At 42.1% G+C, this 22,240-nt stretch overlaps 1 protein-coding gene across 1 annotated transcript in view; it reads left to right on the forward strand.

Moving 5' to 3' along the window:
• Positions 1-22,240, forward strand: part of TNFRSF25 (TNF receptor superfamily member 25) — a 251,561-nt gene that overhangs the window by 200,727 nt on the left and 28,594 nt on the right. Inside the window, exons 6-9 of the mRNA XM_078640947.1 lie at positions 5,095-5,147; positions 9,867-9,980; positions 12,992-13,032; positions 20,346-20,490. Coding sequence (XP_078497073.1) covers positions 5,095-5,147; positions 9,867-9,980; positions 12,992-13,032; positions 20,346-20,490 — 353 coding nt within the window. The remainder of the gene's footprint in view (positions 1-5,094; positions 5,148-9,866; positions 9,981-12,991; positions 13,033-20,345; positions 20,491-22,240) is intronic.

Raw genomic sequence — 22,240 nt, forward strand, 5'->3', positions numbered from 1 at the left:
TTTTGACATTAGACCCTGAGGATTTGTGCTGTTGTTTTGTATGATTGTGTATGGATGAATGGTTTGGCCAGTGTGAAAGGTTGGATGTATTGTAAATTCTGTAAATTGTTTTGTATAGTACGAATTTTTTGTAAATACTCTATTGTAATTTTCTTTGCTCTAATTGTTTATACACTAAAATTAAGTTGGTTATTCATGAAAATAAAGTTTTCCACTAGTGTTAAAATAAATAAATAAACTAGTGACGTAAACCAAATAACGGACCTTTATGCTTTTTTTCATATAGGTCATTTCCAAAAATAGTAAAGTAGTATCCGGTATTGGCAGTTGTTTTGTTGTTTAGTTAGATTGCAGAGCATGGCATGCAAATCAGCTCAGTAGAGCATTTGTGGTTAAATGAGGCAACACAGGTGTTGCTTGACTATCTATTCTTGATGTCCTTCATGTTGTCCGCTGTAATGACTTCTACTTAGAAAAGGACCCCTATGAAATTAATTTTGTTTGCAGAGATTTTGAATGTGCCATGCAGTGGAAAGTGCTGCGTTTTTCCATATGCGTATATGGACATGAATGACCTTGCATCCCTTAGTACGGGGAACATCCTTTACAACGCAACTTTCACTCCGCACTACCATTACAAAGCAGCTATTACAACGCAAGTCGTTACAACGACTTGCGCTGGAGGGCGCTGTAGGATAGGGAATAGTTTAATTTTCTATCCAACACCTTCCCTACTATCCACGGGGACTGGAGTTGGAATAGAAAATTAAACTATTCCACTATCCAGCCCCCCCAACGCAAGTCGTTGTAACGACTTGCGTTGTAAAAACTGCGTTGTAATGGCATGCGGAGTAAAAGCATGCGTTGTGATGTCATACATCCCTTAGTACACTACCCCTACTGTTCAAGTCACTCTATTTCTACTGGTCTTGGGTTACTATGTTGATGGTAGTCTCAATGTTGATTAAGATTGGCACATTTAGAACTATCATGTGGACCTTCAACTTTGTGTTTGCAGAGATTCCCTTTTATCTTTGTAGAGGGTGAGTTTTTGAATCGTTGTAGAGTTGCTGTCCGCCAAGCAATGTGCTTGTGTTTTTATGTGACATGGATATATGACTGTTATCACTGAAGTTTACCTTGCCAGTAGTCCTGCTAGATTCTCCCATATGGTGGTGTGGAGCATTGCAGGATCCGATGCTTTGCCAAATGTGAGGCAATGATATCTCTACCCTTTATATTTCGAGAATGTTGTTAGCAGTAGTCTTTCTGAAGCTCTAACTGGAAGAAGCCAGCATTGAAGACTGTTTCTGAAAACTATGTTGCACGATTCAGAACTATGATAATGTCATTGATTGTTGCGTGATATGCCACTTGCGCTGGATTGCTGTCTTGGGGAGCCTGAGTTGTTCACAAATGCGCACCTGTCCCGATAACAATCGGAGAAACCAAAATGAAAGACCCATGCAATAATCCTTGCATGCTTTGCTTATGTTGCTCCACTTTATTTTGTCTCGTATGTGGACTGCAATCGTTTAGCCACGTAAGTGGCGGGCAGCACTTGTGGTTGCATGTGCATTTTAATGTTTTTTTCTTTCAGGTGGCCCATGCCATCATCGCGTTCTTCAAAGATGTCTTCCACCTCGCTGATGCTCACATTTAGTGCAACTTTAATTAGTTTTAGCAACTAAACAGTTTTCTGCCCATATGTCCCCATAAAGAATTCAGATGCTGACACTCTTACCTCCGCCATGGCTACTAGTTTTTTTTAGGGGTGGGTGATAAATTCCACTCTGACGGCAGAGTTAGCGGAGTTTTGGCCACTCCGCGTTACGTTTGTATCGCGGAGTTCTGGCCAAACTCTGCAAACTGCTACATAGTGGAGTTTTTTTTCTTCATGTGCAGCTCATCAATGGTAAGTTGGTGAGCGCAAGTGAGAATTGACATGTGATTTTCGGGAGCTAGAAAGGGCACCAGGCAAGATTTTCTCAAAGCGGGTGGTCACGACAATTTGCCGTGAGAAAGCTGTTGCTCGAGTAGAAAATCTACCCGAGTGGCAGCAAAGAAGCAGCACCCTCTGGCACGCTGCTTGGATCTTTTCACACTGAATTTGTAGCCCGAAATAAGCTTCCGAAGCTAGAAATCTGCGCAATGTGCCATTTCCACCCGTTCACGGAACTCCGTGGAATTTTGCAGAGTTTGCCTGCAGCTCCGTGGAATTCCGCAAAGTAAAACTCTGAAGGGCTCTGCCCATCCGTAGTTTCTGTTTTGAATGTGCCATGCAGTGGAAAGTGCTGCGTGTCTCCATATGCGTATATGGACATGAATAACCTTGCATCCCTTAGTACACTCTCCCTACTATTCAAGTCACTCTATTTCCACTGGTCTTGGGTTACTATGTTGATGGTAGTCTCACTGTTGATTAGGATTGGCACATTTAGTCCTATCATGTGGACCTTCAACTTTGTGTTTTCCTAATTTGTAATTTTGTTTACTGCTGAGGTGTAGTGATCTTGCTCATTACACTCATTATCACCTTTGTCATCTCCATTGTTGACCATGTTTGATGACATCTATCAGAGTGTGGCTTTGTATGTACCTGGGGTGCACACAGCCCTAGTGAAGCAGTTGAACGTGCTACATATGCACGTTTGCCCATTGGACTGGGAGCATCTGCTTTGAAATCTGCTCATTCGCAGTATGCCCACACTTGCCTTTTCTTTGGTTCTCCTATTACCCCCTTTTGTATTTCTTCTTTTCTCCCAAACTTCAGCCCTTTCCAAATCCTTATCCATCATTTTCATAGTGGTGAAAGCAGCTTCCATGTTGACTCCCCACTCTTTTGGCAACTATATGGATAAACCCATCCTTGGCAACTTTGGTAAAGACAATTCAAAGTATGAACTGCCTCAGTTTCAAGGCGTGGAAGGCTTATATTATTTGGGAGCCTTTTATTGGGTCCCTGGTCATGTTCACAAGATATTGTTGACATGACACATCATAAAATGTCATTTTCTGCATTGGTGATTGGTGGGAAGTGCATTTCCAAGATCTGTAGCTTAATTACCATACACACCTGTTTTGGAGAAGCATTTGAAAATCATGCTAACCTAATTTTTGGTGTAGTGCAACATAAACAAGTATATCTTTTCTTTGTCCTTCCCATGTTTTCTTTGCTCTGGATATCTTTTGTTGTGACCTCTGCTGTTGAAATGAACTTAACAGGCTCAGACACATGTGCTCTAGAACAAATGTTCTGAATTTCTAAATTGAGATAGCTGTCACTCTGGTAAGGCACCTGTCTGCAGGGAGGGGGAAACATCCTTAACAACGCAGTCAGTACACCGCAATGCTGTTACATCGCGGTCGTTACAACGACCGCATGTAACAACGCTATGCCATTACAACGAAAGTATTTACACCGACTTGCGCTAGATGGCGTGCTAACATTAAAAATGGTGTAGTTTACTATCCCAACACCTTCCCTACTGATAAGTGGACTGGAGTTGGAATAGTAAATTACACTTTTTTAATGTTAGCACGCCACCTAGCGCAAGTCGATGTAAAGACTTGCGTTGTAAAGGCATAGCGTGGTAAAATGCAGTCGTAACGACTGCGATGTAACAGCACGCGTTGTAATAACACGCGTTGTCACATCATACAACCGCAGGGAGGCCACTGCACAGTTGAACATTGTACATGTATAGTCCATGGTCAGAGGTGTGGTCAAAATATTTCGTACATGGTTGCTGAGAAGAGTGAGTTTCCTGAGTGGTTTGCTGAAGCAAGAAACTGGTAACTAATGACAGATTATTAAGAATTCTGTTATGTGTTCCAAGGTCTCACTATAAAGCAGGAGTCTTGAGGTAGCATGGATCCCCAGATGATACCCATTCATCCAGTCAGGTATAGAAAGAACAAGGAGCATGATTGTGGTGACCTTTTGTGGTAACGCCAGGAAAGGGTACAGGCGCATCAGAAATCTGAGTTGGGACAATGTTGATGTGGCCAGCTTATTGATGTGAAGTATCCATGTGAAACCAGTGGCCATCAGAAGACCCAGAGTTCTTGGAGAGGGGCCTCTTGGTATATCATTACTTCTGTTTTGTTACGGTTTACTTTCGTGGTTTGCTATTTTATGATGCATGGGACAAAAAACACTTCAAAACTCTGTGAAACAACAAATGATTTGATGCAAAGTACCTTAATAGAAATATTCAGATTCCAAGTCCCTATATTATCTTATAAAGGTAATATCAGTAGGAAGGGGTAGTCATTGAGATAATGGTAAATTGTTGAGTGAGCAATGACATTAATTTGCAAGTTGCAAACATTTTTGGACCAGCAGCATTTGAAAGATGTGTCTTTTAGCCTAAAAGGGTTGCTCAAAGGTGAATTATTTAATCACTGGGTATATTTATTATGGGTTTTGTGTCACCCTTGCGCCAATGCGAGGTAACCCAAGGGTGAGGCAAAACCTAAATGAGACTTACCAAGCCATGCAAGTCCACCTTGTGTGGGTCGCAGTGCTCGTAGATCTGGAGAAAAGCTAGTCGCTGACTTTATGTTACTTTGCCCCGGGGAGGCATTCCACGGGTGGAGTGAGGGTGTTCTTTGTGGAGAAGTTGCCCCTTCCTGCACGAAAACAATCCTGCTTGCAATGCAGGCACCCTTGTAAATCTAAAAAAATCTGTACCAAGACAAACAATATTCTAATGCTTCACTCATCCAGTTGTCACCAGGTTATTTGATGGTTGACACAGAAAAAGCTAGCAAAAACTTGTTAATTAAATATATTGAATTAAACACCAAAAGAACAAAATAATACACAACAGAAAATTCAACAAAATTTAAATCAATGATTCACCTACTACAATTAGGCGAAATAGCAATTCCCCAATTGTGAATTGAAAATAGGAATCAACAGAGGTATGTTGTGCTTTAAAGCAAGGAATTATTTAGAAATCCATAAATGATCAAATCCAGCAATCACATATTTTATTTGAACCAAAATGTCATAAACCACTATATATTAATTTCAATTTGAGACATAATTCTATACTTTAACTACCAACCCTTTCTTTATTTTTTTAGATTGCCTATCGGAAATTCAAATGCAGTGAAGATATGTAAGCTCAAGAAAGCAGGTAATGTACGTATGTATTGTTCATCATTCTCAAGTACCATTTAATACAGCAGCTGTAGTTGATATAGATTAGGCTGTATAGGATTGTTGCTTAGTTTTATTGTGTGGGATGTCAGTAGTGGAACTGAAACTTTACTTTTTAGGTATCACCTGAGACAGCGTTGACGCTGCCGCCAACAAGACATTTTGTTACCTAAAAAAAAAAAGAATTTAAAAAAGGGCTTAGCGCACGCCTATTACTTACTGCTGTTGGCTTCGTCTTCTCTCTCATTTCCTTGCTGCTCATTGGTCACTGTGCGCCGGTTTCACTTTCTCCTCACATGTTTGTCTCTTCCATGGAGAATGGACCTAGCCACCACTGCCCAGCCTCAATGCTTGCAACCAGTCCTAAGAACCGAAATTCTCATCCCTTTAAGTTGGTTCCATTTTAAAGTGCCTCCCTGTCACCTTCTTGTTCATCTGAGTTGGGAATGGATAAAAGTGCTCCAATACACCTTAGAGAACCATTCGGTAGCTTATTAACTGATGCAGTCACATACAGAACATTGTCCACACACCAGGGTTGGTGAAAACTATTCCAAATGTTTCTTAACGGCATGCGCGCGGCGGCTTTTCCCTCTGTACGCGGCGTTTTTTTAAAACGCGCGTTACATGACGAGCTCAGCTCGTCATCAGCGTGCGAGCGGCGCAACTGATGACGAGCTGAGCTCGTCATCAGCGCCGAAGTGGTTAAATATTTGATTTCTAGCTTGTCGACATTAGAGTTTACCATTCTCTCTTACTACACATTGAGTGTTGGTGAAAACTATTCCAAATGTTTCTTAAATATTTGACTTCTAGCTTGTAGACATTAGAGTCTACCATTCTCTCTTACTACACAATGAGGGTTGGTGAAAACTATTCCAAATGTTTCTTAAATATTTGACTTCTAGCTTGTAGACATTAAAATCCACCATTCTCTCTTACTACACAATGAGGGTTGGTGAAAACTATTCCAAATGTTTCTTAAACATTTGACTTCTAGCTTGTAGACATTAGAGTCTACCATTCTCTCTTACTACACAAAGACTATACTTAGCTACCCTTGAGAATGAGACACATTCTTGCCCATCCTTCTTTAGATAGGCGAACGTTTATTTTAGTGTTAGTTGGCACTCCCTCTCTCAGAGATTCTGGAATGACCTGAAATGCCACAATTCATTAGCTGAGGTAACCCTACTTCCTAAGTAGGAACTTTGTAGGTTTCCTTCTAACTGCTACCCGGCACTTTTTTACTAATAAGATGCCCAGGATTCTCCCATGGCCCAATGAGTCTCAATCCACTTGTCATTCACCCAGCATATCTGCAGCCATTTAGCAGATGGGGAGTTCCTTGAAGCAGAGGTGCATGTCTTGTTGGCATAACCAGAGGCCTATGTGTCTGGGGTCCCATTGCACGATCAGTTGTTCACTTTCTAAAGAAGCTGACCTACCTACGTCGGGCATGACTTGAGGAGATTGGGACTCCTCCTAGAATAATCCTAAGAGGATCCCAGGTAGTGCTTCAGTATTACACTCTACAATGAAATGCAGTTTCTCATGTGAAGTTCTTTTCAGGAACTCCTGACAGTAGAGAGTGCCCCGTCCTCTTTCTTCCTCCAACCCCTTGAACACATTCTCCACGGCTCCAGGTCAGAGAACCATCACAACTCAACCAGAACATTCTTTCTGTGATGTGCAAGGAACAGCCCTGTGACCCATGGGTCACATGGTCACATTCATTCTGCAAGCACCAATTCAGTCATACACGAGAGAACAATAATGAAAAAGCCCACCACGCACTGTTGTCCATATAAAGAAAATACTGACAAGCAACTGGGTGTTAGACATCAATCAATGCAAAACCACTTTTAGTGTTCATACTCAACATTAACCCCACATATCTCAATAATCACAAACCTACTGACACCGCCACTCAGTCAAACCCCTACGCACACCCCTTCTCCACAATACGCTGAACCAGATCCGGCAGTCCTGGCTTCTCGTACCTCGCTCCTAAAGCCTGGAACGACCGGCCCCTGCACATCAGAGCTGTTTCCTCAGTTCTTAACCTATGTTGACCTACGACTTACCTGTCGATATTTCTTTCCGATATTTTGTCCTCGATATTGTTTCCCATTGATATTCTGGGGTCGATATTCAGGAAGCACACAGGTCCATCCACTGCTTTGTGATTCAGCATTGCCAATTAACCCCTCCCATGCTCATGACGAGCTGAGCTCGTCATGAGCCACGGCGCTCCGGTGCTCATGACGAGCTCAGCTCGTCATGGCCCGTGGAACGCTCAGGTGCGGAGAGAATTCCCCTCCTGTGCTGAACGTTCCACGGGAGCCAATGCACCTGTGACGAGCTCAGCTCGTCATGAGCACACGAGCGCCGTGCCGAGCATGCAGGCGCTGTGTACACCCCCCTCCCCCCCAGCACAGCAGGTGAATAATCCCCACAGTGAAGGGGTTAATAGAAGTTGGTATTTGATCAATTTTCCATCCTTCCAAAACTCCTGCTCCTCTTGCCCTCCAATTTGGCAATACCTGAAACATGTTTTTTTGATCATCAGAATAGCTTTATCTTGATTACACAGCATGTTTACTACAAATAGTACTGAGTTATTGGCAAGTATTTATTGGATAATGGTATGTACCATTAACCCTAATCCAGTTAGAAGGTAAGGCACTTTTGTTCCAGCCTTAAATTAGTCAGGAAATCTCTGGTTACCAACATTTTCATGAACAGCAGATGCATACTGCTTCTGGCTTGTTAAATCTAATTATGTCCCTCATCTTGTCCAGCCACTGAGAGACGGCTTGTTAGCAGAGCTCATCAGCAGATATAACCTGAGGGTCTCATTCATGAGGCCCCTTGCGCTGCCGGGATGCCACTTTTTGTGACTCTTGAGGCACAGGTGCCTGCTTCATATTTTGAAGACAGCACTAAGCCACTGTTTTGGGTTTAATGCTGCCTCATTAATATGGTTCCATTTAACACAGTTTTCTGCATTAAAGGGGTGTTCCATGGGCATTGCTGGGGGCGTTCCCAGCAATATCAGTTTTTTTCCACTGCCCCCGATTTACACAAAATCGTAAATCTGAGGCAGGGCCAAAAACATACGCCTCACCAGGGAAGGCGTAAGGGAGACACAACGAGGAGAAAGATCTGTATTTTTCCTCATTTTTCCTTTTTCTATGTGTGCTGCATTACATAGAAAGAGGCAAATCCTCTTGTGATTGTTTTTGTGCAGGAAGGTTTTCCTTCCTGCACAAAAATAATCATCCCCGCAACTCAGGCACCCTTGCACCACGGTGCAAAGGTGTTTGCGTTGGTGCATGGCAGCCTATTGTGCCCCAGTCCTGGAGCAAAGGACAGGAATGCATAGTATCTAATAGCTACGGACCATTCTGTCCTTTTCTTTTGTCATAGGGCAGCACAGCAGGAAGACCAGCAGCGCTGTTCTACACCAAAACCTCATAAATGAGGCCTTGGAAATATTCAAAAACTGCCAAATAAATGCACCTGGCTTGTGACTTTTGGAACCTTTTATTTTTTGTCCCAAATACAAAAGGTTTTTTACACAGACAGAATAGGGTGTGAGATTTAAGCTTGCACTGTTCATACCTGCCAAGTGTCCACACATATATGCGTGATGTGCTGTTCCAGTCCATGGCTTTTTTCTTTGAATTCTCGGACTTGCAGTTCTGGTCTGTTTTGGAATGAACAAGACTACAAGTACAACAATTTAAAGATAAAACCTGAACTACTGCAGGAAATCACTCATGGACCTGGAAAACTTGTCACTGTTCAATTGAGGTGGAGCTAAAATCATTGTTCTGTATGGATAAAACAACCATAAGAATAGAATTAGGACCAATGATCAGTTAGAGTCTGTGGTTGTCGGTGGGGGGGCACCGGCACTTATTTTTGGGGACCAACATTTGCTTCCCTGCATCAGAAATGTATTGAGTGCAAGAGCACAGATTGGAAATTTGGAGGAAGAGAATGACAGTAAAACCGTCATGAAGAGAGAAAGCAAGAACCGGCAAGAGTATGAGAGAGAGGCAGGGAGTATGTGATAGTAAATGAAAGGCTATCAGCCCTCGTATTCAGCTTGCCGACCTTTAAATAGCTTCTGATCAGAGCTTCAGGCACTCTTTCTTTCACAATTTTAGCATGGAGTAGGACAACGAATGAGCTTTTTGTTGGGAAATTGGCGGCCATGTTTGAGTGGTATTGATTCCTATATCCATTAAAAAGCCCTAATTCTCAAAGTAATATTCTGCTCATCTGAGCCCTTGCTCAGCGATAAGTGTTTACCTTGTGGAGACGAGCCTGCTGTTGGCTTCCTAATGTGTTGCCTTTCCATTAGTTTAGCACTTTAACTTAATCCTCCTCCTTTAATGTTCCCTATGAGTTATTGGGGGAAATCAAGGCTGGGCAGCCTTGGCAACCCAAGCATTCTGTGGCATCGGCAGTGGGCTACTAAGGAAAATTCTGGGCACCTACACTCGCCATTTTTTTCATCACTTTTTACAAGTTGAGTATTGCTTCTGTTTACACCCAAACGAGGTTTTCCATGAGAGTGCAAGTGATTGTCAGATAGATGGTACATTGACTTAAAGTTAATTGCAGTTCAGCATTTGATGAATGACACATCCAATGTTAACACTTCTGTGTGTTCTCATTTCAGAGAATCCACCGATACTCATAACGATCGGTGCCGTCATCACATCCGTGATAATATTTGGGGGAGTCCTAATGTACTGTTACGTAAGGAGGAAGGAAAGAGCTCTTCAAGATGGCGGTAAATATTGGCAATATGTGTTTATGTGCATTGGACGCCACAGAGGCTCAGTCCTGATTACACACTACACTAGCTCATGTCATCATAGGATCACAATGCTGCACTGTACAGACATTAACTCCTTGACTGCGGTGCAAATTCCGCTGCGGTGCCGGGGAATTAATAAGTGGGCGTGTTTGGGACGGCCCCCGGCCGTCATCCGCACACGGCCACAGTGATGTCGGACGGCCGGGTGCCGTCCGACGCACCCAACGGGTTAAACCAAGCACATGGCTAAACCCCACCAGGATCAGGCAGCGTACAATGTGCAATATCATCAGTGTAACATGGTACACATTTATAGAGGCTACTACAATGAACAAATAACAGAATTTCGATTTCTTGTTTTTACATAATTTTTTTAACTAGATAAACTCTCAGAAGTAATAAAGTTTATTTTTTTTCTAAATTTAAGAATGATGTATTCACACGCTTCAAGGAAAAAAATAGCAACCAGCACGACTAGCAATTGTTTCATTTTGAGTAATTTGGTGATTTGAATTTTTTTGTGGGAAATTTAGGAATTTTCATTGTATTCCAAACGTGAATTCATCAACTAATTTTAAACATGTTATTTTGGAAGTCGCCCTTGCTTGTCGAGGTATTTTGTGGATTTTTAAGTGTAGCTCTCACTACTAATCAAACATTTTGCATGCACATAGTGGCAAATAGGAATTTATTTTGAAGCGTTCCGCATGTCTATTTTTCAGCTCACAAATATAGCTAATAAAGCACACACAGTGGCAAACCAAACTTATACCCACAAATACAAGAACAAACAGCTAAAGGTATATCATCAGAGAGTTTTCATCAACGCAGAGAGAAGTGCTAGTCTTTGCAACTGTGATAGTCAATTTACAATGTAATAATATGATTATCCAATTGCAATTGTCTTTATAACTCACAATGTCAACATAGCAATTCCCTTTGAATCACAAGTGTATTCCCCTATTCCTTGCAATTTGCATGGAAATTAGGGGTGGGCAGAACTCACGACGGAAGTTCATTCTGTGGAGTTCCGCGAAGTTACCTTAAAACTCTGTGAGATTCTGCAGAGATCCGTGAGCGGCAGAGGTTTGGTACGGTGCACTGCTCACTCTGATTTTGTCCTGTGCTGTAAAAATCAGCAGAAATGTACCATGTGGTGAACTAGAGTGTGCTGCTTCCTTCGGTTGCTCAAGTAGATTTTGTACTCTAGCAGCAGCTTTCTCAACATGAGCGGCAGCTTTCTCAACCCAAGCAGGTAGTGACCTGCTGTGACTGTCGGCATTGAGAAATCTCGCCAGGAGGTGGTCTACTGCTCGCTTTTCTCTCTTGCGCTCGGCACCTTACCATTGGCGAGTCACCCAGGAGAAAATACTCTGACCCTCACTCTGTTTGGCTCTAGGTCCCCTTAACGCCCCTCCAGTGTCGAGGTTTGCTGCCTGCCACTGGCCAGCTCTCAAGTACCATGTGGGTGTAATGTGCTAAGGAAATGCTGGGCTGCAACCAACATACCTCTTTAGCCTCCAGAAGTGGCTCAAATGGTGTGGGTGCTAGAGACTTTAAAAGATCGTCCTCTAGTGGAAAATGTTTCCTCCAAAAAATAAATAAATAATAGGACTGCTTTTACCCATCGCCACTTTGAAATATAATGTCGCAAAAAAGGTTACACATCAGTGAATGCTGTGTGATGATCAAAAAGTGACAGACACACCATCTATCCAAAACATGATGTGGCTCACCCAAACATGCCAATGACTAGAGAGGGCTGCCCTAAAGGCCCATTCCTTATATTGTGTATTGGGTGTGGTGCTGGCTTGAGGTCTTGCCTGTCCAGAGCAAGTGGTGAATGTGCATTGAACTCCTAGAGAAAGGGAATACCTTGGCAAATACTGCATGGTAATTGTGTGTCTGCACAGTTATTCCTTGTTGAGGGATTTAAATCATAATTTTACAGTAGGAAGAGGTGTGGCGCAGCGGCCAGGGCGACTGACGCCGGACGCTGGGGATCACGGTTCGATCCCTGGCTCTGGCGGCAGGGGTCTGCCCAGCACCATGTGACTCTGGGCAATAGCTCGCTTAATCTTCCCAATGGCCCCCAGCGCTGGGATGCCTACAGGTAGCTCTGCGCTTTACAAATACTGGATTTACAGTACTGGTGGGGTGTTACTGCACAGTAAAAGTAAATATGTGTACAGAGTTTGCATCTTTTGAGGACTTTACAAGTCTTACTTGGGGCCTAAATTGGGCTACATTAGCCCCTCCTATCTACAGCACTTCGAGACAGCAGAACCGTGGTATGAATAGCTTTTAACAAAAAACATAGGGGTTTAAATACAAGCATCTTGCGCCACCGCTACTTCATTTTTTTACGCAGCAGCGCAAACAATTCACCACACTGCTCCATATCTACAAACTAACACATTGGGTACTGCGGCACAATATACCTGCACCAGGGACAATGAATGCAGTGTAGGGGTTCCATGCAAAAAAGCCACGTACAAGAGGTGCAAGAAAATGTACAACTTTTCACTGCATCACTCTATGACTTGAATGCGTCAGAATCCATACGCCTGCTCAGACCAGGCATAAGGATTGAATCAGAGTTTTTTACATGGGACTCACTTATGTGTTCTGACATATTGCTGGAGTTGCGTTATTTTTTTTACCAACTCCAGCAATGCACCACTTTTGCGCCAACAGTTGAGTCAAAATGTCTGACGCATCTGTTAAATCCTTGCGTCATGGAACCCTGAATTGTAAATACAGCACATTCATGGTGTCACAGACGCAAGGAAACAGACGCATCAATGCCGATGCGACAGTTTCTTGTAAATTAGGTCCCTAATATTTAAATAAACATTGTAAAGGAAGCATGTTTATACTAAATATATGGGCTATTTTGATATACTTCATGGAGGATTCCTTCGTTCACAAAACACATTTCTGATCAGCACAGTATGAACTTGACATATTGTTCTTTTTTACAGCTCCGGAGACCGAAAGAACTGTGGATGATACAAATTATTCGGTAAGAGGACAGACCCTAAGGATTATCTGTCTTGTTTGTGTTGTCTATAGTCCTGTGCTTATGCTCCTTCTTCATCACTTAACCTTCTAGATCTGCAAATATTCCATTCACCTTGCATCATCAATGAAATGCACAGGGTAATATGCAGCCTTTCAGTGTCAGGCATCATGTATGGCACATACATTTTCACTTTCTCTTCCCTCCTACCCCATTGCCTCGCTCCAGTACTGCCTGCTTGAGGAGATGTTGGGGCGTCCAACTAACGATGATTGAAGTGATTCTATCAATCAGTTCAAAATAAGTAAGAAGAATCCTTTGTATCAACAGCTTTGCAAGTGTGATCTAAAATGGCATATGTAAGAGTGGAGCCTCAGCGCAAGGGATGCTGCTCTAAAAATGTAGAGGCACAAGCATATCATTTCAAAGCGCTTCCTAAATTTAAATAGCTCATTTTTAGTCATATTAGGCTTCCAAAGGAACATTTTCAAAAATGGTCAAATAAGAATGCTTGATACATTATACTCTACAACCAAAGCATTTACTATGGGAACATCTTTTTAAGGTATAAATATGTAAAAGCAAGTGGAGGTTATTGGGCATTCAAAATGATGGAGGTCATACGCAGCTTCTTCAACGCGAGCAGCAGGTTTCTCAACGCGAGTGATAGCAATCTGCCACGACTTCCCACATTGAGAAATCTCGCCTGGAGGTGCTCTAGCATGTGATTTTTCACGCTTGCCAACTTAACATCGGCGAGACGCGTGAGAGGTAAAACTCTGCTCTGCTACGCAGAGTTTTTCAGAGCTCTGCGCGGAGTAGGCAAAACTCTGCGAACTCCGCCAGTGGAGGGAATTCATCTCCCACTCGTGATTTTATAGACATTGGCTAAAAACTGTTTTACATTGTTTCTAGATAATAAAGAAGTGTAATTGTAAGTGCACCTTTTCAGTTTTTGAAATGTATAAATCATCTGTCAATTTTGCCTACCAGTTTCCATCACTCTTTTTTGAAGTATATTGATCCTTTTAATTATATATTGATATTCCTTTAATATGATTCGGTATCCATTTGGAAGTGGCGTGTTGGTAAAATTAAAACTAACAACAGTTGCTAAAAGTGAATTATCACAGTGTTGGCCATGCTACATTTTCCTAGAACAGCTAAGTTTATGAATTTATAATGTATCTTTTCAGTTTTTATAAAGAGAACACAAACAAAATATTGATGCCATGGCACTGAAATAAATAGAAGATAAGCAAAGCCTCAGGTAAACATCCATGTCCAAGCCAAATGATCAGGGGTAGAATAGAGAAGCAATAAGAGGCAGTTTCAGAACTTGGAGGAAAGAGCATCTCCTTTGAGTGATTTGTGAAATCTGGGGATATGAAGGGGGAAAAAAAGGATCCGAAGACTGCAGGGTGCATGTTGGAGAGTAGCGAGTAACAACCTTTAAAAAATGGCAGATGCAGGCAGCGTCCCTAAACATGCCTTTTTTTAGAAACAAGTAACCAAGGTAGACAAACCAGATGGCTGGAGACCGATACAGGACATGGGAGGCAGAGAAGAGCAAGAGCGGCAAGAGTGAAAGTAGATTTTCTTAATAAATCTACTGGAGAATAACTTCTAAAAAGTTCACTTTGTGCTGCGTGAGAGGTGTGGTGCAGCGGCCAGAGCGGCTGACTCTGGGCAATAGCTCGCTTAATCTTCCTGATGGCCCTCAGCGCCAGGACACCTCTCCGGAGGTAACTGTGCCCTTTACAAATGCTGGTATTTCATATTATTTCTAACTGAATTGAAACCAGTTTACCTGATAGCCATGTTAGAGACTGTATTATTTGCATATGGCCATGTCTGAACTGGGGTGGCGTGGTGAGCAAAATAACGATGGATTAAACCCAGATCTGTGACTGGGGGTGAATGTTTTGCCAATGTGCAACATTCCGTCCCTCATTTTGTGTGTTATGTTAGAGATTGTAGTCAACACACGGGAATGTGTGTCAACAGCTAGCCTGCAGGTCAAAGGTACTGGTCTGGAAGCAGGAAAGCTAAAGTGGTGTCGACAAGAGACCACTTAGAAGAAATGAGGTATGTGAGAGGGCAGCATAAAGAATTGCTGCAATGTCTCTTCCTTTTAAGATTGTTGAGATCCCAAATGAGGATACTAGAAATTGGCACTATTAAATCCCAGGGCCTCCTCAGACATTCATCTGTGCTCCCAGCAGGAAAGTAACTGGTTCCAACAGAAAAATAGAAGTTCCCTAATTTCAAAAGGCTTGTGCTTGAAAAGTATCCTGCAAAGGGAAGAAGACTAGGACATCTTGTTGAGGGAATCTGCAAAGGTTTACAGGAAAGAGAGAAATAAACGGCTGCAAAAGTAGGTGGTTTTCCATGGCAAACAGGGTGTATGGAATTAGCCAATCACTGCATACTGTGCAGAATTAGAATGGCACTTACCGCTAGCTCTACAGAACATTCCTCGGCTTCAAGAAAAAGAAGATTCCAAACTGCTGGGAAAAGAAGACTGAAGAATTTCAGACTCCAGATGGTTCCCAGGGACATAAACTACCTTCAATGCATCACCTGGTTGGTCTGTTGTTGCTACAGGGAGACAAAGGCAGAAGTTCTTGCCCTTCTATAAAAGATCCAGCTGACCAGTCGGGACTAGATCATGAGAGCTCCTTGGCTAGAGAGATACATGAGCCATATACATGAGAAAGTGGCACAGAGAAGCGCAACAAGTTACCTTGCTCCGCTGTATCACTTGGAAAGGGCAAGAATGTGCCGTATTTAAGGCGATACGCCGCATTCCTGTCCTTTCCCCTGTGCTGGTGCACAATGGACTGCCTAGCGCCAATGCAGGCACCCTTGCAGCATGGTGCAGCGGTCCCGGCATTGCATGCAGAACTGTTTTTGTGTAGGAAGGGGCACCTTCCTGCACAAACACAATCCTGAGAGACTTTTTCCTCTTTCAATGTGCGGTGCAGAATGCAGCACACATAGAAAGAGAAAAAAAACTAGGAGAAATAAAGATATTTCTCATCATTACGCCTCTCTTGGCAAGTGATACTCTTTTGGCCCAAGTTTAGGTGTTCTTGTAAATCTGGTAATGTGTCAAAATCCGTGGATGTTGCATAGGAACACTCACACAATACTGTGGTACACAAACAATGATGCGTAGTCCAGGTGTAGTAGTAGATCCTTCTTTATTATCAAGTAGTAAGGTGGCAGGTTACAGGATAGTAAGATATAAGTAGAAAACCCCACCAGGAGAGAGCTTCCAGCTCCTCAGCCTGAGATGACCAACTGACTCTCTAGTTAGAGTCAGGCACTTAACATTCCATGATGTCACAGGACATTCTGATGCAGTGGTAGAGGGGAAAAGATATAGTAAGCATTTACCACACATCCTCTTCCGTTAGTGAACAACAGCAAATAATAAGTTAAGATAGAATAGAAGAAACCAGAAGAGACTATAGACATAAGAGCAAGTCAGAGAGACAATTTGAAAAGCAGGAAACTCAAGCGTGAAAGCAGAGAGAAAATTAAAAGAGGCATGTAGAAAGAAATGCAAAATTACATACAAAATTACATTACATGCCCATCCACCCTCCTTAATAAAACAAGGTAGCGATCCCGGTAAACTAAGTAGGGTGTATCAACTAATTGACAAATTGTGTGCAGATGGAAGAGAGCACAATAAGATAAATTGGTAACCTACACAGAAAAAGGTATGCTTTGTAATAAAGACTAGCGCATGACATGCACTAACAACTTCCCTTCTAAGGGTACACTTAGAAGAGCAACTTTTAAACTGTGGAACACAACATCTCCCCAGGAAAGGGTACACCAGAGGAACTAACGCCCCTGGAACAAAATACACAGTAGCCACACACTAACAAAAGTGGCGGAACTTCACCAAGAGGTAGCGCTGACAACGCACCTCAACTACCCACACAGAGTGATGCAAATTAGACCAACACAGATAACCTCCCCTAACAAAAGGGTACACCATTGAACAATGTAGAAATTGTTCAAGATAACATCACTAAATGGCGGCGCTGACAACGCACACCACCTTCCCCAGAAAAGGGTACACAAAGATACTAATCTTTGAAACTTTCTAACAAATTAGTTACATGCAGACAACCTCCCCTAATAAAAGGGTACACTACGTGAAAGTGCGCAACGTAACTTCTCCAAAGAGTAACAACTAGACTCTAGGGAACAAAATGTAAGTGCTGACTGGCACCACAACCCCAAAACCTCCCCTAAATAAGGGTACACCATGAGTACTAACCCTATGTACATGGATGGAGTAAGATGAGACACAAACACCCTACCCCGCAATCTCCCCTAAGTAAGGGTACACCATAAGTACTAACCCTAAGTACATGGAAGGGGTATTAATTAGACACAAACACCCTAGCTGGTAAAGCAGAGTGAAACACAGGAAACCCACCCTGAGACCGAACGTCACTTATATATATAAATATACAGGGTACACCATAAGGAAACGTGGCAATGACTGACCACAGACTCTCCCCCAAATAAGGGTACATCATAGGGTTAAAACATCGCCTTAGGAACTCAACCCAAACTCACAATGTTAGGGTATATTATAAAACAACCACTGACATATAACAACCTCCCAAAAGTAAATGTACATTATGCTCAACACACACACCAACCCACTACATACTCTGAAAAACAAATAAGTTGAAGCATAAGCATAAAAATAAACAAAATAATTCAGCTCCGGTGAGCGACATCTCACCCGAGGTCTTCTTAGCCAGAATTGTCCAAGAGTTCTGAAGAAAGACTTCACAGCAGGAAACTAAGTAGGGTGACATGCCCTGAGTTCTTGTAAGACGCTGCTTCTGGAAGTGGTAAGTCCCAAATGTGCCGAGAAATATAAAATAATATTCATTCGGAAATGCCGAATAACATGGAGGAAGTCACGAAAAGGGAAACATTCTCGGTAGTACACCGAAAACAAACGCTGCTGATTTTCAACCATTTGGTGAAACTTTTGTCGGAGGACTTGTAACAATTGTCGGAGTACTTGCACAGAAGGCAGACTGGAGCGGACCATGAGATAACAGTAAAGCTGACGGCCAAGTGACAGGACCGAACAAAGCCGTAGCCACTGACTGCGTAGACTTGCGCAGTGAAATGAAACATAATGGAGGCATGTCGTCACGTTAGTGCTGGATGGCTCACGGCGAAGACGTGCTGTTCTGACATGTGACGGAGAAGACAGTGGCAGAAGAACAGATGTCACAAAGGCTCCTCGAGACAGGTAAGTTAGTGCGTGAGCTATAGCGGGTGGTTTTTCAAAGATGTAGAGGCTCAATCGCCACTTTGTAAATGGCATTGCCAAAGTACACAAAACGCCTCTAAAATGTTCCCACTCACCGGAATAATGCAAATAGGCTTCCAGACCTCCACACGCTGCCTGAACACGCAGAATAGTCCAAACTTGTGAAGGCAGAGGAAACAGCACACTGTGGGAGATCACATAAACAAGCTTGAGAAAACGGATGATGGGTGGTTGTTCCTCACTCACCGCAAAAATTCCAGGCTTGTACACGCTGTCGTGAAGGGAGTACTGCTTGCGCACGGCGCGTCCATGAAGGCAATAGCGAAAAGCTCACCTAAGAAAGATGGGAGCATTCAACTGTCTCACCAGTCCCACAGTAAAATGTAGGGAGGGCGAACTGTCAAGGTGTAAAAGCAACAGAGACACAACAGGTTGATCAGGCCAGCTGGGTCACACACGCTTTTAAAGCTGGAGGTAGACAATCTCCAGATGACAGCAAGATGGCAGTTAGTTCCTTCACAAAACAGACGCCCAGGGTGCAGGCTGTCCCAAGTTGAAAAGGACACTGGTGGGGTTTACTGGGCGTTACTCTGATCTTCAAGAAATACACTTACTTAAATGTAGAACAGTCCTTGGTTTCCTTAAAGCTGAGTTACAATCCTCTTTCTGTGCAGCGTAGGTTAGTCCAAGAAAAGTCACCAAAAATGTGGTACACAAACAATGATGCGTAGTCCAGTTGTAGTAGTAGATCCTTCTTTATTATCAAGTAGTAAGGTGGCAGGTTACAGGATAGTAAGATATAAGTAGAAAACCCCACCAGGAGAGAGCTTCCAGCTCCTCAGCCTGAGATGACCAACTGACTCTCTAGTTAGAGTCAGGCACTTAACATTCCATGATGTCACAGGACATTCTGATGCAGTGGTAGAGGGGAAAAGATATAGTAAGCATTTACCACAAATACCTATAGAAACGCACCCTGCCTTGAATGATGCAACAAAGTGATTTTCACTGCGTCACATTACTCAAGATTTATGAAGTCACGCACAGTGGCCTTGTGTGGCATCATAAATCTAATTTTTCATTTGCGTCGTTCTGGCACTATGTTGCGTAGTGCTAGAGCGATGTACAGGGGCTCATAGCTATGCCCCATGGTTCTTAGAAACCTGCACTAAGGACCTGGAGCATTTAGGTAAAACTAGTAGTAGCTTCTCCAGTATCAAGAAATTAATTCTGGCGCTGCCCCATATTTACGCCACCCTCGTAAATATGGGACAGCATCAAAATCGATGACTCTTGTGGTTGAACACCCACCGCACCACCCATTGCCTACCCCTTTCACACTAAGTATAGCTTGAAAATGGTGCCTTATTTACAAGGTGGTGTTACGCCACCTTGTAAATAAGGCAAAGCACCTATTGCCACAGGAAATTCTTAAAAAATGACGTTCCTGTGGGCATAGGGGCTTGTAAATATGTCCCTTTAAAGGCTCACTGGGTAATTCCAAAGAATATTCTTGTTCTATTGGTAAATTAAAAGTGACTTGCGATGATGAAGCCCTCTTAAGAGCTGTTGTTGGAATACTTATTTGCCTAGCATTATAATTTAAGTGATTAAACATGTGTGTATGTGTGCTTCTACCTAGTTATTTATATGTGAATTTAAAAATTAGCTCCAGTAGTCAATGGGATAGAATTCCAGTGAATAATAATGTTTAAAGTACATATTGTATTCATTTATCAACCATTGTGAGATTTTCTCTGTCATAAAGTAAACTAATCCTTTACGGAACTGCCATCTCAAATGCATGATCATTAAAACTTGAGGGCATCATTTCTTTTCAGCTTTCAATAAGTTATTGGAGTTTGATTATGTTTGTAAGGGTTAAACCCAGAACAGTCATAATGCGGGCTCGCTGTGTGTTAAGGATTCCTCATATATAAACAAATAAATATTTTTAAATATAATTTTGTTCATTTGTCTCTGTTTCTTACAGAGTTTAAAATCACCACAACATGTCACTGTTAGTTTGCCACAATCCCAGGTTACAGTAACATCATCAGATATAATCATTGACATAAAAATGAAGAAAAATAATTTCATCAGCTCTGAAACACCGCTAATGTCTAACAGCACTGAAGGTAAATATCCCTTTTCTAATGATCAAATACACCCTACTTTGGAAATGTAATATATCAGCAATTTTAAACCATATTGTAAAGCAGGAAACAAATACACCATGACATGTCAAATGGTATTGCATATCAATGTTTGCCTTTCCTTTATGTTCCATTGGTAGTAGTCTTTGATAAGAGCTTATATTTCAAGTGATATTTGAACATATGTATCCTATTTATAGTATAGGAATGTCCACCAAAGGCACAAGGAAATTAATGTTATATACGTTAAATGTACTTTTGCTGCAAATCTACAATTATTTTAAACATTGACTGGAGCAAATAGAAATATATGGTTTATTGTTCTGCCTTATATAGTGTAAAGTATGAAAAAGAGCTGACTAACCCCTAGATTCATCAATGTCCCGTTTTGCGAGTCCTTAATAGCGATTATTAAGGAATCGCTATTAAAGACTCGCAAAACGGGATTCATGTAGAAATCGCAAAAATAATTGCGATTTCTTCATGTTCCTTATTTGCGATTAGCAAATTGCTAATCGCAAATAAGGAATAACTCCCCATTCATTCATCGCAAATAAGGATGCGATTTCAAGGGTGCCAGGGGTGTCCAAAGGACACCCTGTAGCACCCCTGAAATAAAAATGTAGACTGATGCTGCGCACACACATGTCCAAAGGACATGTGTGTGTGTAACATCCAACTTAGAAAAATGCACTAAAGTGCATTTTTCTAAGTTTTCGCTATTTACCACGAAGTCAGACTTCGCGGTAAATAGCGACCAAAAATAGCGAATTCGCAATTCAGAAATGGATCATGAATTGCATTTAAGGAACCTCTAATTGAGATTCCTTAAATGCGATCGCAATTTGAAAAATCGCAATTATTTGCGATTTTTCAAATTGCGAGTACATGACATGACCCATTGATGAATCTCAAATGCCATTTTTGCGGGCGCAAACGGCCGAATTTTGCGATTCGCACCATTTGCGTTTGCAAAAATGCTTGATGAATCTAGCTGTAAGCTCCCAAAGCGAGGGACTATAAAATGGGGAAAATGAAGAAAAAAACAGAAAGCTGACTTATGAGTGCCAAAAGTACAAAACAATTTTAGCGGACGCAAACCCTGTGAATCGCTAAAATTGTGGAAATATAACCAACTAAAACATTTTTCCTTAGTAATAAACCCAATTTATGAGTTTTACTGACTCTTAGAACAGATTTAGAAATGGTTTACTTATCGTTATTTGAAATGGCCATGTTGGGAGCATCCCTTCTGTTGGAACTACCACTTTCTGGTTGGCTGAAGGGATGCCCCCAGCCAGGCGGTAACTACCACTCCCTTTAAGGGCGGGTGATTACACTCCCTGCATAAGCTGTGCTCATCCTTGGGTAGCTTGGCACTGAGCACTCAGGCGTAATTCGGAGGCAATGTGTAAAGCAAAGGAACAGCAGTCACTCTCGAGAAACACACTGAGCGTCACATGAGACTTCAGACAGGATGCATGTAAAAACGGTTGCATTCAACACACATATGCAATCATTATAACATGCACATCATATACTTTAGGGCATAAAACACATTTGTTAATATTACTAGCAGTACTAAGCTCACTCGCATTGTTATGACTTCCATTGTATGCATACTGTGGACTATTCCTAATCTTACACCCCCCCATAGAGAGAGCACCCTTATGTGGTACAACATGTAGTCCATCCTGGGCCCACACTAGCAATCCTGATAATGCAGTCCCCC

Source organism: Lissotriton helveticus, chromosome 5_1, assembly GCF_964261635.1.
Source record: "Lissotriton helveticus chromosome 5_1, aLisHel1.1, whole genome shotgun sequence".
Lineage (NCBI taxonomy): Eukaryota > Metazoa > Chordata > Amphibia > Caudata > Salamandridae > Lissotriton > Lissotriton helveticus.